The sequence below is a fragment of the Delphinus delphis genome, chromosome 19 (assembly GCF_949987515.2).
Source record: "Delphinus delphis chromosome 19, mDelDel1.2, whole genome shotgun sequence".
NCBI lineage: Eukaryota > Metazoa > Chordata > Mammalia > Artiodactyla > Delphinidae > Delphinus > Delphinus delphis.
In genome coordinates, this window is record NC_082701.1 from 24,569,710 (window position 1) to 24,585,383 (window position 15,674).

A 15,674-nucleotide genomic window follows, 5' to 3' on the forward strand; every position below is an offset into this window, starting at 1 on the left:
GCGTGCCGAGTGTAACAGCGGCCACAGCTGTCCATTCAGAGCACTTGACGGTGCGGCACCCAGGGACGGGACTGTGGCCTCCCACATTCGGGGCCCAGCCCAACCCCCCAGCTGGGGCAGACAGAAAGGTCACTGGCACGTCGTAAGTGTTTATTGAAATAAACTGAGTACCGCCTCCCCCTTCACATGCAGGTGGGCACCCAGATAACTCCTGATGGCTTCAAGGACCTGGGGACTTTTCACCTTCCCCACTGGCCCCTCCTCTGGGCCCAGATGGTACTGATGCCCCCATATCTCAGTCCCCTCTCTGAAGCCCCTCTCCCGGCACAGATAGCAGAGAGGAGGAAAGGAATAGGGGTAGCCCTCAGGCCACAGCGCCTGGGCTGGAACGAGGGGAGCAGGCATGCATCGGGTCCTGTCCACCGCTCCAGACGGATGGGAGGAGGCGGAGGGAGGTCTCTAATCAGAGGCCGCTGGCCTCATTGTTAACTCCGGCCAGCGCTCCAGAAGCTGGGCTAGCCGCTGGCCAGCACCGTAGCCGCACACTCCCTCCCCACAAGGACAGGTGGCTTGCTCTGGGCTGCTGGGGTGGACTCCACCCCCACCCAGGGAGCCGGCCCCACCCCTCCCTGTGGCCCAGGAACCGGAGCCCGCGCTGCCTGCCAGTTCTGGAACCCACTGAGGCCTCGCTAGGGACCAGGGCAGATGGGGGACGGCTGATGGACCTTTCCAGTTTAGCAGCCTCCGGGGGACCTCCCAGATTCTGCCTCTCTGGCTGGGATGAGGATTCGCCAGTTCAGGACCATCTAGGCATTGGTAGGGGGTGTCTTCCGTGGCCACCAGCTCCCAAGTTTGCTCTGTCCTCAGGGAGGGCCCAGGTGGCCCCTGAGGGAGCAGCAGAAGTGGGCCCAGCTTGGAGAGTGGGTCAAAGACCAGGCTTTGGGCCTCAGGAGGGGCAGACCTGCAAGGGCATTATCTCAACAGAGACCCACGGGACAGGGACAGGGAAAAGGAGGAGCTTTGCCTCCTCCCTTCCTTCTGAAGTCCTCGCAGAGATGATGTGGGGTACTCATGCTGCTTTCTCTGCCCTCCTGTTGAGGAGTGCAGACTGGGAGCCCACCTTGCATGCACCGTGCTGCAGGCCCACCAGCCTCCCTGCGGAGCAGAGCGGGCTGTCCCGACACAGTCGCCTGGGAGAGCTGGCAAGGAGCTGCTCTATCTACCTGCTCCTGCAGAGACGCCCGGCCCCCTCTGAGCCCAGGGCTTCTGGTAGGTAAGCAGGCCTCCTAATTCACTGCTGGTCCCAGGACCACCATGGCCTGAGGGCAGAGGGTCGGAATGACTCAGGCACTTCTGGGCTCCCAGACTTGCTTCAGCCCTGGCTTCTCTGCCCATAATCTGCCACTTCCCCCAGGAACCCTGTGCCAGACGAGTCCTTGAAATGGGGTTTATTACTGGGTCCTCCCCCTGGGGTCTCCCTTTCTGAGGAATCTGGGTCCAGATAGAAGACAGGGTGAGAGGGCTGTTCCTCCTGAGAGCATGGGGCCAGGCCCCACTTCCCCGGGCGGCCTGTGCCCTCAGAGCCCAGCAGCTGCCTGCCCGTCCCCCTAGCTCCTCTTGGCCGTCTGCTCCCTGCGCCGGAGCTTCTCACGCTGCCGTGCAGCCTTCTCCTGGGCCTTGCGCTCCTTCTCAGCGGCCGCTGCCAGCTCCTTCAACTTCCGCTTCACTAGCGCCCGGTCATGTGAGTTGCTGAGCCCCAGGCTCTGGGGGAGGAATCCAAGGGTGAGCGGAAGAGCCCCGGAGCCACCCAGGCCTGGCCAACCCAAGCCCCGGGTTCTCTGTGCCCCAGGTGTATTCTATCCGGAGCTCTTGCCAGCCCTCAGCCTCCACCTCCCAGACTTGCTGATGGATCAGAACCCTCAGGGCAAGAATTTGGAATGGGAGTGACTGGGAGAGATGAGGGTAGAGGGTTGGCTCCCATATTCCTCCACTCAGGATTTCAGCCTTGGCATGACCCTGCCCGATCCCCTGAGGCCCAGAGACGGGGAGCAAAATGTCCAAGGTCACACAGCTAGTCAGTAGCTGAGTCCCCTCTCCATCCCAGAGACTTCCTGGGGGACTCTTTGCACCACCGCTTCCCCAAGCAGCTCAGCAGAGGGTGCACAACAGGCCAGAAGCCCCCTGCCACCGCCCCCCACCCCACCCCCGACTCATTCCCTCCCACAACCACCAGCCTCCAAGATTCTTAGTCTTGGAGACTAAGACTCCAAGAATCAGGTGAGGTGACCACGGGAGACTGATTAGAGTGAAGAGTCAGATGATAGGCTAGTCCTCAAGGTCAGAGGTCAACCTGGAGACTTGGGCTGGAGCTTGAAGGTCAAACTGAGGAATTGGGCTGGAGTCAGACTGGGAACCCATACTAGAGGGCAGCGATCAGGCCGGGGATCCTGCCTAGAGGTCAGAGGCCAGGGCAGTGGTCTTAACGGGAGTGGAAAGGTCAGGATGAGGGGATCCTAATTCTTGAAGGTTGCCTCAGGCTCTGGCTGGGTCGTGGTCCTTGTACTCTGACCCACCTTCAGTTTGCTTCCATCCAGCTGCAGTAGCTGCGGCCCATCCACCTGCCTCGCAGCAAACTCGGCAGCGTACTGCTCCAGGTTGAGGCTGTGCAGCCACTGGCCCACCTGCTGACTGGTCCAGTGGTAGATGGTGGGGAGAGGTTCATCCAGAAACTGGGGCGGAGACCAAGGAGCGTGAGGGGGGAAGGCGTGGCCCGTGGCCCGCACACCTGGCTGCGTCAGACGTCAGGGCCTGCTTACCTCATCCGAAGACTGGGACAGTGTGTGGTAGGGGTAGGAACACTTGGCCGCCTGCCGGGGACCACTTGGAATCTTGGGGCTGCTGCTGGGGGGTGTGGAGTCGTCACTCAGAGTGGATTCCTAGACGGGGGGGGGGGGGCACGCTGCTGAGGAGAGACCTCACCTCCAAGCGCAAGGCAGTCACCCCCGACCCTCCAGCCCCATCCAGAGGAAGCTGAAGCCCAGGGCTGGGCACCAGGAGTTGCTCAGGGCCCTCGTAGTGAGCCAGGAGCTAGGCGGCCACGCAGGGCGCGGCAACCCGTGCGAGACATCGCATCTGAGGCCTCTGGGAGGACGTGGGGCTAGAACTGAGCCAGGCGGAGTAGTTAGCAGGAATGGAGGAGGTCAGACTGGTGTCGCTTTCTAGACAGCAGACTGGGATTCCCTCGCGCTGGGTCGGACGTCTCTGCCTTGTGCCTCCCCAGCATGGCCTCTAGCACGCTGGCTCGTAAAAACCTGGTTAGATGTCTTTGTCCTCACTGGACTGTGAGCTCTGTGAGGGCCTGGGCTGTGTCTGTTCACCAGGGCCCAGCACAAGGGAAGGAAGAAAGGGAGGGATCCCTTCTCCCCTGAATTTCCAGTTTTCTGATCTCTGACCAGGCTGCACATAAGAAAGAGAATCACAGAACAAGCACAGGGCTGGGAGTCATAGCGCCTGGCACCTAAATCCAACTGAGTCTGTAGGCACATCCCTTCAGTCTGGGCTTGCATTTGCTCATCTGTACAATGGGGGTGAGTGTGTCTGCCTTCCCCACTTCACTGAGCCTTTGTGAGAGTAAAGCAAAAACATGCGCTCAGAGCTTTGTAGACCGCGGAGTCCCGGGGAATGTCAACAGTTGCCCGTTCTTCCTTCTGCTACTCGGTCTCACTTCTCCCACAGCTAGTGCACTTTCTGAGCACTAGCTAGGTTGGGGTCCTGTTCATCTCTGCTTCCCCCAAGCATCACCACACCACACACGTAGCCCAGCTCCTAAGACAGGACATGGGGCCAGAACTGAGCCAGGCAGGAGAGTTAGCAGGGATAGAGGAGCCCTCAGGCCGGGTGTGTACTAGGGGATCCTGGAGGCAGCAATGAACGAATCAATGAAGGAGCCACTCAGCATATAAACAAGTGAATGAGCGAATGCCTGAACTCAGAAACTGGATGAATTAATGGATCACGGAATGGCTCCATGGACAGACAGATGGACTCCAGGAATGCCTGGATCCCAGCCCAAGCCAGGGGGAAGTATGTCTTCATGTCACCTGAGTCTGGGGGCCAGTATGGGAGCCAGAGGGCCACAGACTCACCTGAGAAGCTGACTTCTTAGGGCTGAAGCGCTCGTGTTTAGGGGAGCAGGCCGGGGAGGTGGTGCTGCCAGCACACGCCGAGCCCTTGCCACTGTCTGTGAACCAGGAAAAGGGCAGGAACGGGGAGCCCCCTGACCTGCCGGACCCCTCCACCGACTCCCTGTGGAGAGAGCGCCCTGCATGGGTGTGGGCACCAAGGCGAGGGCTGGGGCCCCCAGGGAGCTGGGGGCAAAAGCTGCGGCTGAGGGGCTGTGGGTACCTCTTACCTGCTGCCCATGGACAGACGGTTGCTGCCCTTCTCCTTCCGGCTCTTGCTAGTGGAGGCTCGGCGTAAGGTGACCCTGTGGGGAGGGCGAGGGGGAGTGGGACAGTGCTGCCCACTGTGCTACCCCCATCCCCAAGCCTTTGTTCTTGGCCCCTCTTCCACTCACCCCAGGTCCAGGAACTTGCGGCGAGTCTTCTTATCCAGGCCGATGGTAGGGCTGGCGGGCTCAGGTGGGCTGGCATCCCGGCTGTCATCTTTTGTGGAAGAGAAGGAAGAAAACAGCCTGGGTGGTGGCTTGTCTGCCTCTTCCAGCTGCCAGTGAGGTGGTAGGAATTCTCTCGACTTAGAATCAGGTAACCTGGCTCTGGTGCCCTTCACTAGCTGTGTGACCTAGGACAAGTTACTACCTTCTGAGCTTCCTGCATCTCAAATACGGGGATAATGACACTGCCTGTTTCATGAGACCTAATAAGATGTTGATGAAAGCCTTAGACAAACCATAAACCACGCTGAAAACGTAGGGACCACTGCTGTTTACTGTTAATTTTATCTTGTCCAACTTGTAGCCAACCTTCTAATCTTGGCTCACATGTCACTTCCTCAGAGAAGCCTTCCAGGATGCTCCCAGCTGCTCCCAGGATGCTTTCACGCTGATATATGCTCTCCCGCCCCGCGCACTGTTTTCTCACATAGCACTTAATACACCTTGTAACTATACGTTTAATCAATGGATGATTTGATTGTTTCTGCTCGAACCTATAAGCCCCGTGAGGACGAGAACTGCATCTGCTTGCTCTTCTGTGTGTGTCAGTGGCCAGCAGTGCCTGGCACATATTAAGGCGCTCGGGAAATGAGTGAAAGAACCGTGGTCTTTATTCCCCACCTTCCCCAGCCACCCTGCCCCTCGGATCCCGCCACGCACTTCGGCGCCCAAGGGACCTCTTGCCAGCAGGGGGCGCCGCGCCGGCCGCCGCTCACCTTCGCTGTGCGGCTCGGCGCGGGGATGGCGGCGCACGAAGCTGGGCGAGCTGTCGGACGAGGGCGCGGAGCGCGGCGGCGAGCAGGAGGCGGCGGCCAGGCCCTCGTGCGAGGCGGCGTTGTGCAGGGGTCGGTAGCGTGCGAGCGGCGAGGGCGGCGGCTCGTCCTCGTCCAGGCTGCGCCGCAACCCCGGGGGCTCCAGGCAGAAGGAGCTCCCGGCTGGGGACCCCGGGCCCGAGTGCAGAGGTGAGCGCAGCCGGTGCAGGGGGCTCCCGCAGCCATCGGTCACCTGGGGAAGGGGCAGCCGCTCACCGCCAACCCTCCTCCCCTCTTCCCGGAGGGGAGCGCGGGGCTCCTAGGTCCTTCCGGGACTTGGAGGGAGGGTTTCCTCGTGCCTTGGGCCGAGAGGTGGCTGGGCAGCGAGAGGTGGGAAACGGGACTTCCGGTCACATGGGCTGGGGCTGGATCCCGCCTCCTTCACTTCCTAACTGTGTGACTTTGTTAGTGAACCTCTCAGAGCCTCAATTTCCTCGTCTGGAAGATGGGGCTAATACCTTCCTTGAAAGGATGAGATTAGCCAGAATTGAACTGCAGCTAATATTTGTTAGCCTTATGATGTCAGAAGTCTAGGGGTGTGGTTTCCCTGGAAGAGTGGTTTGGAGGGACTATCCAGGAGCAAGAAGGGTGGGTGGGGTATGTGCGATTGGGTGGATTGCCCCAACCTTGCCTCCGGGCCCATCGGAGCCTTCACCATCCTCTGCAGAGCTGGCACTGTCCCGAAGCCTCGAGCGGGAGGGCCTGTGTCTCCGGCCCTTGGCCAGTAGCTGGGCTCGGGCCTTGTGTAAACTGCTGTCCAGTCTGACGGTCTCTGGCACAGCCAAGTCCAGGTCTGCAAACCGGGGAAGAGGGGCAGAGACCAGACACATGAGGACAGCAATCCCGGAGGCCCACCTCAAGTGGCCACCTGTACTCACACCCAGGCATTCCACAAATGTCTCCAAGCGCAGGGCACTGATAGTCCTATGAGACGGAGAGCTGGGTCTTTCACAGTCTCGCAGGGAGCTGGACATATCAGCTCATACATGCAGTGTGTGATGGAACCTCTCACGGGCACAGAGGACAGAATGGCTCTGTTTGGATGGGTTGGAGGAGGAAACACCAAAGCTGGGTCTTAAGGTCTGGATGGGAGTTTACAAGAGAGGAGGTTGGCAAAACTGGTATATGCAGTGCTGGGAGGAAGGGAAGCTGGGGGCGGGCACCTCCAGGGCAATGGGAGGGCAGGTTTGTGGAGGGAAGGACTGGAGGATGAGGCCGGAGAGAGCATGGTTGTAACTGCTGCCACTGAGGAAGCGCCCACTACACGCCAGGACATACATACAACACCTTGTCTACCTAGAACAACCCGCAGGCTGGGCACAGCTGCTGGGGACATTTCACAGCTGAGCAAACTGAGGATCAGAGAGGTTAGGTCTCTTGACTGAGGCCAGCAGCTAGCAATGGTCTGGGGTTTGAGCCTGGCTAGCAGGGGGCGCCGCGCCGGCCTGGCTAGTCTAGCTCGAGATTGGCCCTGCTTGGGACACTGGCTTGCTGTGCCATGCTCAAGGTCACGCTCAGAGACAGCACTGCTGAGCATCTAGAGGGCTCACAGTTAACTGGAGCAGAGGGACCCCCAAAAGCCAGCGGCGGTGGCAGAGAGGAAAGCCTACAGACCCCTGAAGCCTGTCTCTCCCGTCCTGGGGTCCGTGGCCCAGGGCTAGGTCCTGGATGAGGACATGCGGAAGAGTAGGCAAACCCAACAGATTATGCATAGACCCTCCTGCTCCAAGTTTCACTTTCCGTTTGCTCCACCGGAGAATGCAACCTTCACTCTGCAGTGACCCTGAGCTTCTCCAGGCAGAACAGGTTCTTCCCAGACCTCAGCATGGGTTAAGACCTTTCTTCACCACTCCACCCCTCATGATCTCAGGGACCCCATCCCATCACTCAAGGCCCTGCCTTGCCTGCTCCTCTTTCCCTTGTCTGCAGACACCCCCTAAGCCACCCCAGTAGCTGAACTACTACCTATACCTATTTCCAACTCTGACCCCTCCCCTGAATTCCAAGTCTGGGCACCTCAGCACCTGCCAGGGAACTTACCATGTCAGAATCACCCAGGGACCTCAAACTCAGCCCATCAAACGAACCCACCACCTTGCCTCAAACTGGTTCTCTGTCCCTGGCTCACTGAAAGGCCCCACTGTCCACCCAGTCACTCCTCTCAGACCCAGTTGGTAATTCATGTGTCCAGCTGCCTACTTGACACCTCCACTTGGATGTCCAATGGGCATCTTCAACGTATATGTCACAATTGGACACCTGACCTCCCTACCCCCTAAGCTGCCCGGTCTGCCCAGCTCAGTGAATGGCGTCTCCATCCTTGCAGCTGCTCAGGCCAAACCCCTGGAGTCACCCGTGATTCCTCCCTCTCCCTCTCACCCTGCAAACTGATCCGTCCACAATTCCTGTTAGGTCTACTTTGGAAATATATCTAGACATGCTGAAATATTTATGGTGAAATGACATGATGTTTTGGGTTAGGTTCAAAATAATCCAGGAGACTAGGAGTGGAGAGTGGAAGGGGATGTAGATGAAACAAGACTGTCCATGAGTTGATGATGGTTGAGGTTGAGAGATGAGTACGTAAGCGTATGATGGGGTACATTGTGCTAGTCTCTCTACTTTTGACTTCCCACAGTAAAATATTGTGTATATGTGTCTGTATACACACGCACTTACATACATGTATACATGTGGGGAGAAGGAGGAGGGGAGAGGAAAGGAGAGGGAGAGCACACAGCATTCCTGGTCTAGGTCACTACTACCTCCTGCCTCCATTATTACAGATCATCCCGGCTGGTCTTCCCTCCTCCTCCCTTTCCCATTTACGGCCTAATTTCAACCCGGCAGCCAGAGTGATCCTGATAAAACATGTCAGCCCAGGTCACGCCTCCCTCCGCTCAGAACCCTCCAGTGACTTCCATCTCTCACAGAGTAAGAAGCCGAGTTCTTACCACGGCCTCCAGACTCAGGCAGCTCAGCGACTCTCTCCCTCTTCTTCCCTCTGCTCCAGCCACCCTGGCCTCCTGGCTCTTCCTTACACCAGCTATCCTGCACCTCAGGGCCTTTGCACTTCCTCTTCCCTTTCCTGCAAGGCTCTTGCCACAGATTTCTGCACAGTTCTCTCTCTCACCTCCTTCAAGGCTCTGCTTAAATGCTTTCTCTCACTGAGAGACCACCCAATTTAGAATACCCCCCAAACCCCCACTGCTAAATTTTTTCCTATATCATTTGTCATCCTCTGGCATACCATATATTTTACTAATTTAGTTTATTGTCTCTCCACCCATTAAAACGTCAGCTCCGTGAAGGCAGACGTTTCTCTCTTTTGTTCACTGCACTAACACAGGCATAGAATAGTGTGTGTGTGAGAGAGTGTATGTGTATATGAGTGTTCTGAGCGTTTTACAGTTACTAGCTCGTTTAAACCTCCCCACAACCCAAGGAGGAAGCGACTCCAAGAACCCCCAGGGCAGCCTTCATTTGCCCGAGGGTTAGGGCTGGTGAAGAGCAGGCCAGGGTCATAGGCCTTCGGGCTCCGGCTCCAGGGCTCCGTGTGTAACCACCAAGCCCTCTCTACGTCCTCTGAGGCAGAGATGGGAGTGACTTGTGAGTCCAACCCCTCACCTTACAGGCCCTTACTTTCCTTGGAGAGGAAAGTTTGGCCCAGGGTGCAGAGGGAGTTAAGGACAGTAGGCAGGGCTCCTGGAAGGGAGCTCATGAGCCTCCTTGACCCGTCCAGCGCGCAGCTGGTGCCCAGCCGCCCTGGGCCGTGGAGAAGGGCTCTCTGCACCTGAATCTGGGCCACATCAAAACCATGGTCATCTTACCGTGGAGGGTCTAGGGAGCAAAGGAACTCCTAAGGGGCTTGGGGCTTTTTGAGGCAAGGTGGGGCCAGCCTCTCCTCTGGTCCCTTACTCTACCAGGCCCTCATCACCTTGTCCATCCCTCCCACCATCTTGCTCTCCCTCTCCCTCTCTCCCTGGGAGTTAGCCCGGCCCTGGGCAGTGGGAAGTCATGAATATTTCATCGCCTTTCTCTTCAGGAAGGCTGCCAGGCAGGCAGCTACCTCAGCAGGTCAGGGAGAAGGAAAACAGGAAGGGTCGGGGGTGGGGGAGCGGAGGCCAAAAAGCCCAAGGAACGGGGAGCTCGCCTCTGCCAGGCCAGGGGTCAGGCTGGGCCTGCGTGGGGATGGAGAGACTCAGAGTCTGAGGCCCAGAGACAGTTCGAGGCTGGGGGCGTCCCCGAGGCAAAGCCTCCATGCACAGGCCCCAGGGAGGCCAGGCCGGGAAGCAGTTCCCCAGGAGCCAGGAGGCAGCAGTTCCGGCGGGCGGCGTTGGCATTGCCGGGGCCTGTGGCAGCCACAGGGGAGAGAGAGGTGAGCGGGGAAGTGGGAGGAGGAGAGGGCAAGGAAGGTAGAGATGAGAGGCAGGGGTGGAGAAACTGGAGGCCCTGTGGCATTCCACAGCTAGGAGCCCCTCCCAGCTGAGAGTCCTGAGGGCTGCATACGCGAGCTTTCTGCCTCCACCGCGCCCTCCACGTTCCTCCACCGAACCCAGCTGGTAAACAGCCTTTCCACCCCAGTGCATGCTGGGAGCTGTGCCCCGTCAGTGGTCTTTCTCTAATCCACACAATAGAAAGGCTGCAGGGGGTAAATGATGGGGTGGGGGGGGGTGTCCATGCACCCCAGTGAGAACACAGGGGGGTCAGTCTGGGGGTGCCCCGAGGGTGTAGATGCTGAGTGTGTGTTATGCATTTTTGATTTCCCTGCACATCCATGCAGATGAGGTCCCTTATTTATGCAGCTCGGAGGTAACCTGTGTCACCTGCGCTGGGGAATACTGGTGTACATACGGCACAGTGGCTGCCAGCAGGGAGTTAGGCAGTCTGGAGTTTTAGTCCCAGCTCTGCCACTAACTTGCAGTGTGATCTTTAAAGCAAGTCACTTCTGTGCTCCGTGTCCTAGGCGTAGGACAAGTGGGCACACTCCTTAGCCTTGTTGTGAGGGTTAAATGATACAGTGCATGTGAAATGGGGGTGCTAGCCTAGTACCTGGCATGAGACAAGCACTTAATAAATGGGGACCCTTATTATCATCGTGTTGTAATTGGATATCTACTCAGATAATGGTGACAAAAAATCAGGCTGTAAGGCCAAAATACACACACACACACACACACACACACACACACACACACACACACACACACACACACACACACTGAAGTTACCAGGACTCCTCTCCCCCAAGGCCCGATAGCCTTGGCTAGAGATAGAGCCAAACAGAACTTACCGAAAACCTCATCCGCAGGTTCTCGGAGCTTTGAAGAAGCCATGACTCAAGAGAGCTGGGAGAACAAGAGGAGAAAGAGGAAAAGAAGACCATGGATAAGAGGTTCAGGTTGGTGCAGGCAAGGGAGCTGCCCATGGCTACCTGCTCCTAGCCTTCCGGCCCTCACCTCTCCTTACAACTCTTTCTCTGGCCCCTGAAAGAGAAATCATCTGAACCACAGCCCAGATGGTTGGGGCAGGCAGGAGGTAGAAGCGAGTCCAGGGTATAGACACAGGCTGTCCTGAAGCCCGGGTCCAAGCTGATTTGCCGAGTGCCTGCACACGGGTCACTGAACTTCTCTCCCCGTCACTGTCTTGGGCCCTTCCGTCATTAGCATTCCCTAAAAGCTTTTAATCATCATAAGCTGTCCAATATCAAATCTGGGAGAAATCTTGGAGACTATTAAATCCAATCCTCTCATTTTACAAATAAAGAAAGAGACAGGAGAATGACTGATCTAAGGTCGCATAATAAGTTAATGGCAAGATCAAAATGAGAACCCAGGTTCTTCCATCCACCCACCTACTTACATCCCTACTTATCCATGCATCTACTTGCCTATTCACCGTCCACTCATTCACCCATCCATCATCTGTCCAAACATCTATCTTTCCAGCCACCCATCCATCCACCATCCGCCCCGTCCAACCATCCACCCATTTTTACATCCGTCAATTTATACCATCCACCCATCCATCTTCCCATCCATCACCCAGTCCTGCCTCCCCCCACTCTCATCACTGGTGCACTCACCACCTGTCTTCCTGAACATGAGCTGTTCAGGAAGCTGGCATCATCAACAGGGCCACTGTTCTCGACAAAGTCACAGTTCTCACAGTTCAAGACAGACTCACAGATGCAGAAGGGTATAAAGAGTACCCGTAGCAGAACAGTGCAGAGCCAAATCTCTATGATGCACCAGATAATGTTCTGGGAAGAAATATGGATGGATAGGGGTTTGGTTTTGTTTGTGGGAAGTAAGAAAGGAAGGGCAGGTGGGAAAGCAGGATATATGTAGCCGGAACAATTTGGGCAGGCTTCCTAGCAGATGTAGGATTGCAGCATCCCTAAACCAAAGCCTGGGTGTCAGAGAAGCAAGGGAATATCAGATGAGGGGAGAAGGAGGAAGCTCAGGGTCAGGGGCATGCTGCATGCCTGGGACGTGATCTCCAATTACTTCTAACACTCAGGTCCCCATGAGAAGGGCAGAGCACTGCATTAGACCACCCATTTGACAGGTGTAGGAAAGCTACCTCATGCCTGCTTGGTCTTTTCCGATTCTCCTCTTCTGTTATTACATAGATTCATCTCACTGTGAACTGTCCAGGCTCGGGACTCTTAGTGTCCCCACTTTACAGATGGGAAAACTGAGATGCAGGAGATAAGAGGCAGAACTCGACCTTGACCACAGTCTCCTGCCCCTCAGCTCTGTCCTGGGTGGTGATCTGCAGTTTGGGAACCTGCTCATGAGGAAAGAACACTGCTGGGAGAAGGGACAGGGGTAGAGGTAAGGGAGCTGGTCCATACTCGCTAGGACCGGATACGCTTCAAAGCTACCTCCACCCCAGGCTCTGCGGATGCTTGGGGCTGCAAGCAGGAAATGAGGTATGAGAAGGAGCCAGGGATGTGGGCCCTCCAGGAACCCTCCTGCCATTCTTCAACCCTGGGTGCTAGTAACAGAGAAGTTCTAGAACCTCTCTTCCTGTCCTGAAGGGGTAGATGGGAAGAGAGGCTGCCCCTAAGAATGAACTGAATTCCCTCCTTCAATCGCAAAGCTCATCTGACCAGGACCTAGCTGCCACCTCCTCCAGAAAGCTGTCCTAGATAGCCCTCACTCCTCTCATTTGTCTATATAATTTCTAAATCCACTCTTCCCCACTACTAGGAAATGAGTAATTTTTCATACTTCATTGATTCCCTAACTGGGTCACATCTCTGCCACATCAGATGGGAGCTCCTGAGGAGAAGGGGCAGCATTCCCCATCAGAAGAGGGAATCTCGGAAGATAAGAACTGCCTCTCCCAACAGAATGGAGGTTCCCTGAGGGTGCTTCCTCTCTTAGACCACCTGAGAATGGAGAGCCCATGTGCTCTTTATTCAAGGTCCCAGTTTAGGGTGGAGACCCTCTTGTGGATGCCATCCTCTTTCAGGTACGCTCTGGGGTGGGCTGGGGCCTCCAGCTCACATCAGTGCCGAATGAATTCTGATTCAGCACAAACCGCTTTCTTCAACAACTAACTCCCTGGGGGGTGTATGGGGGACCCTCCCTACACTGTCCCTTGGGGAACTCTGGGAAGCATGACATCAGAATGTCACCAGGCCCTTCCCACCCCCCCTTCCAACACTGAACCTTGGTAAATTAGACATCCCCCCCATTTACACTCCTACAACATTACACTCCTACACACACACGCACACACACACACACCCGCGCCACACTCATACATGCACATTCAAACCAGGTAACCACTACAAGGTGGAAATGAACCTGTTCTCTGGATGCAGTCTGGGCTCTGACTCTACCAGGCCACTCCTTCCTCCCAAAACTTCCCAATTCCCGGAGGAAGAACACCAATAACTTTTGACCCTTCCCTATGAGAAAGGGAGGCAGGTGAACTCCAAGTTTCCTGGGACCCAGGGGAAGGAGAAAGACAAAGAAAGGGTACACAAGCCCTGGAGAGGAAATGGGGAGCAGGACAGAGACAGGTTGGTGGAGAGTCAGTCTACAGAGCTGCAGAGGAAGAAAGAGCAAGAAGGAGATGAGCCTGAGAGCAGCGGCGGCAGCGGGGCCAGGGGAAGAAGCAGTACAGACAGGGCTCCAGCAGCCCTGAGTGAGGCCCAGGGGAAGGGTGCAGAAGGGCAGAATCGGCTGCCAGGAGAGAGGCGGCCCTCAGTGGGGAAGGAAAGAGGAAAGGGGCCCTGGAAGAGGAGAAGGAGCCCGAGAAAGAAGTGCAACTGGGGAGGGATGATTGGGAGAGGAGGCTGGGGCAGGGGGAGGCAGTGTGGAGCTAGAGAAAGGGGCGACCCCCTCCCATAAGGCCCAAGCTGGGGGCATCCAGCAAGCACCGCTGGAGATGGGGTGGGGGTGGAGGACAGGGCACCTTCTGCACTCTCGGGGCCCCTATTGCCCAATCAGAGCCAAGTGGCTAGTTCTGTCCGATCCATTAGTCCAACTCCGCACCAGGCAAGAAGGGGTTAAGCTCTCCCCCCTCCCCCAACACCAGTTTTTTAAAAAAATTAATCTCTCCGGACCTCGGGCAAAGGGAGAGGATTAGGGACACAAATCCTATCTCCACCCCATCTCCTAACGGCCCAGAACCCTGGCTCTGTGCGGGCCGCCCTAGGGACAGGGGAAGAAAGGTCCTTGTCTCTTCGCCCTATCCAACCCCACTCGGGTTCCCACCGCAAGCCGGAGACCCCCCCAGCTCCGCTTCCCCGTTCAACTTGGGGCTCTTGGGGTCCCAATACCTCACCTCCAGCATCTGTCATCTTCAGCGTCCGGCGCCTCAGAATCCCCTCAGGCCCATGGTGTTTGGGGCTGGGGCCAGGCGGGAGAGGGGCGGGGGACAGTCACCCCGGCCTCGGGGGGCTCCGGGCTGGCTCCATCCGCTCCATCCCGGGAGTAGGGGTAGGGGTCAGCGAGGGGGGTCTTGGAGCCGGAGGGAATGTGGGGGTGGGGGTGGGGGAGTTCGGAGAGAGAAGGAGAAGGTTTGCAGGAAGCAGGAGGCACGGCGGGAGGGGCTGGACCAGGAGACCTGACGGGAGGATGCTCCGTGCGTGTGTGTGCGTGTGTGTGCGAGTGTGTGTGTGTGTGCGTGTGTGTGTGTGTGTGTGTGTGTGTGTGAGAGAGAGAGAGAGAGAGAGGAGAGGAGAGGAGACGAGAGGAGACGAGAGGAGAGGAGAGAAGAGAAGAGAGAGGGAGGGAGAGAGAGAGAGAGAAACCGTCTCCCCGCCCCGCCCGGCTGGACGCGGGGTCCCCCGCCTGGCAGGCGGATACTCTTAGCGTCGTGTCAACGGGGATCCGCGGGGGGTCCCCAGGGAAGGGGCGATGAGGGGGCGCGTGGCGGGGAGGCCGGGCGCCCGGGAGACAAAGAACGGGAGGGAGGGAGGGAGGGAGGGGCGGAGGCAGCGGGAGCATGGGGGAGGGAGGAGGCGGCCCCGGCTGGCGGAGCCGGGCGAGGGGATTCTAGTTACCGCTACTTCTCGGCCCGCGGGAGTCGGGGCGGGTGTGAGCGGACGGAGATGCGGCCCCACCTTAGGACCTGCGGGGCTTCTGCCTCCTCTGCAAGGCCTGTGAGGGCTCCTGATTCATCCATTCAACAGAAGTCCACAGAGCAGTCGGGTGCGCCGAGGCCCGAGGGGACCGTGGAGAGCAGAGCCGACCCGGTCCGGGCCGTCGTGGCTCTCGCAGCGTTGTCAGGGGGACAGACGAGTGGGGAGGCTCTCAAGAGAGCGGGTGCTGTGAGCCTTGGTTCACAGAGGACACTTCAGCGCGGGGAGAGCACACCAGAGGGAGCCAGGCCTCGCCCGGGGGCGGGTGAGGACCGGGGCGGGGGCTGTGTGTGGAAGTGATCCAGGAGGATTCCCGGAGGAGGTGACCTGTTGGCTACTTCTGCAGGCCAGGCCAGGGTAGAAGTGCTAGTGGGACTTGTGGGGGTGGGGAGGAAAGGAGAGGAAGATGAAGGATGGGGAGAGGGGCTTGCACTTCATCCTACCAGCCGTAGGGGAAAAAGTAACAGAGGAGTGAGGGGCTCTGATTGGCATTTTAGGAAGAACCCCTCGGCTCCTTTGGAGAAGGCTGCCTGAAGGCTGGGGCACCACTCATGAGGCTGTTGAGAGGTGATGGCAGTGGGCACGA

At 57.6% G+C, this 15,674-nt stretch overlaps 1 protein-coding gene across 10 annotated transcripts; it reads right to left on the reverse strand.

Moving 5' to 3' along the window:
• Nucleotides 1-22: 22 nt before the first annotated feature.
• SAMD14 (sterile alpha motif domain containing 14) lies at nucleotides 23-15,256 on the reverse strand. 10 transcript variants are annotated; one of them, XM_059996591.1, is made up of 11 exons: nucleotides 15,071-15,098; nucleotides 11,570-11,746; nucleotides 10,778-10,832; nucleotides 6,111-6,277; nucleotides 5,389-5,677; nucleotides 4,577-4,664; nucleotides 4,412-4,486; nucleotides 4,146-4,305; nucleotides 2,817-2,936; nucleotides 2,574-2,729; nucleotides 23-1,763 (listed from the first exon to the last, which is right to left on the reverse strand). In XM_059996591.1, the coding sequence occupies exons 3-11, from the start codon at nucleotides 10,818-10,820 to the stop codon at nucleotides 1,608-1,610; spliced, it is 1,254 nt and encodes a 417-aa protein (XP_059852574.1). In that variant the 5' UTR covers nucleotides 10,821-10,832; nucleotides 11,570-11,746; nucleotides 15,071-15,098; the 3' UTR covers nucleotides 23-1,607. The 10 variants fall into 10 exon arrangements, with proteins under 10 accessions (XP_059852574.1, XP_059852573.1, XP_059852577.1 ...); XM_059996590.1 differs by lacking the exon at nucleotides 15,071-15,098 and adding an exon at nucleotides 14,290-14,909; XM_059996594.1 differs by lacking the exon at nucleotides 15,071-15,098 and adding an exon at nucleotides 12,070-12,158 and having other exon boundaries at nucleotides 6,116-6,277.
• Between the last annotated feature and the right edge of the window lie 418 nt (nucleotides 15,257-15,674).

Bases quoted from the DNA above. Each gene is read 5' to 3' on its own strand.
- SAMD14 (XM_059996586.1), bottom strand. From the start codon at position 15,132: ATGGATGAATCAGGAGCCCTCACAGGCCTTGCAGAGGAGGCAGAAGCC. The intron at 2,730-2,816 runs GTAAGCAGGCCC...TCTCCGCCCCAG, and splicing joins TGTCCCAGTCTTCGGATGAG to TTTCTGGATGAACCTCTCCC. The intron at 1,764-2,573 runs GTGGGTCAGAGT...TTCCTCCCCCAG, and splicing joins TGGATGGAAGCAAACTGAAG to AGCCTGGGGCTCAGCAACTC.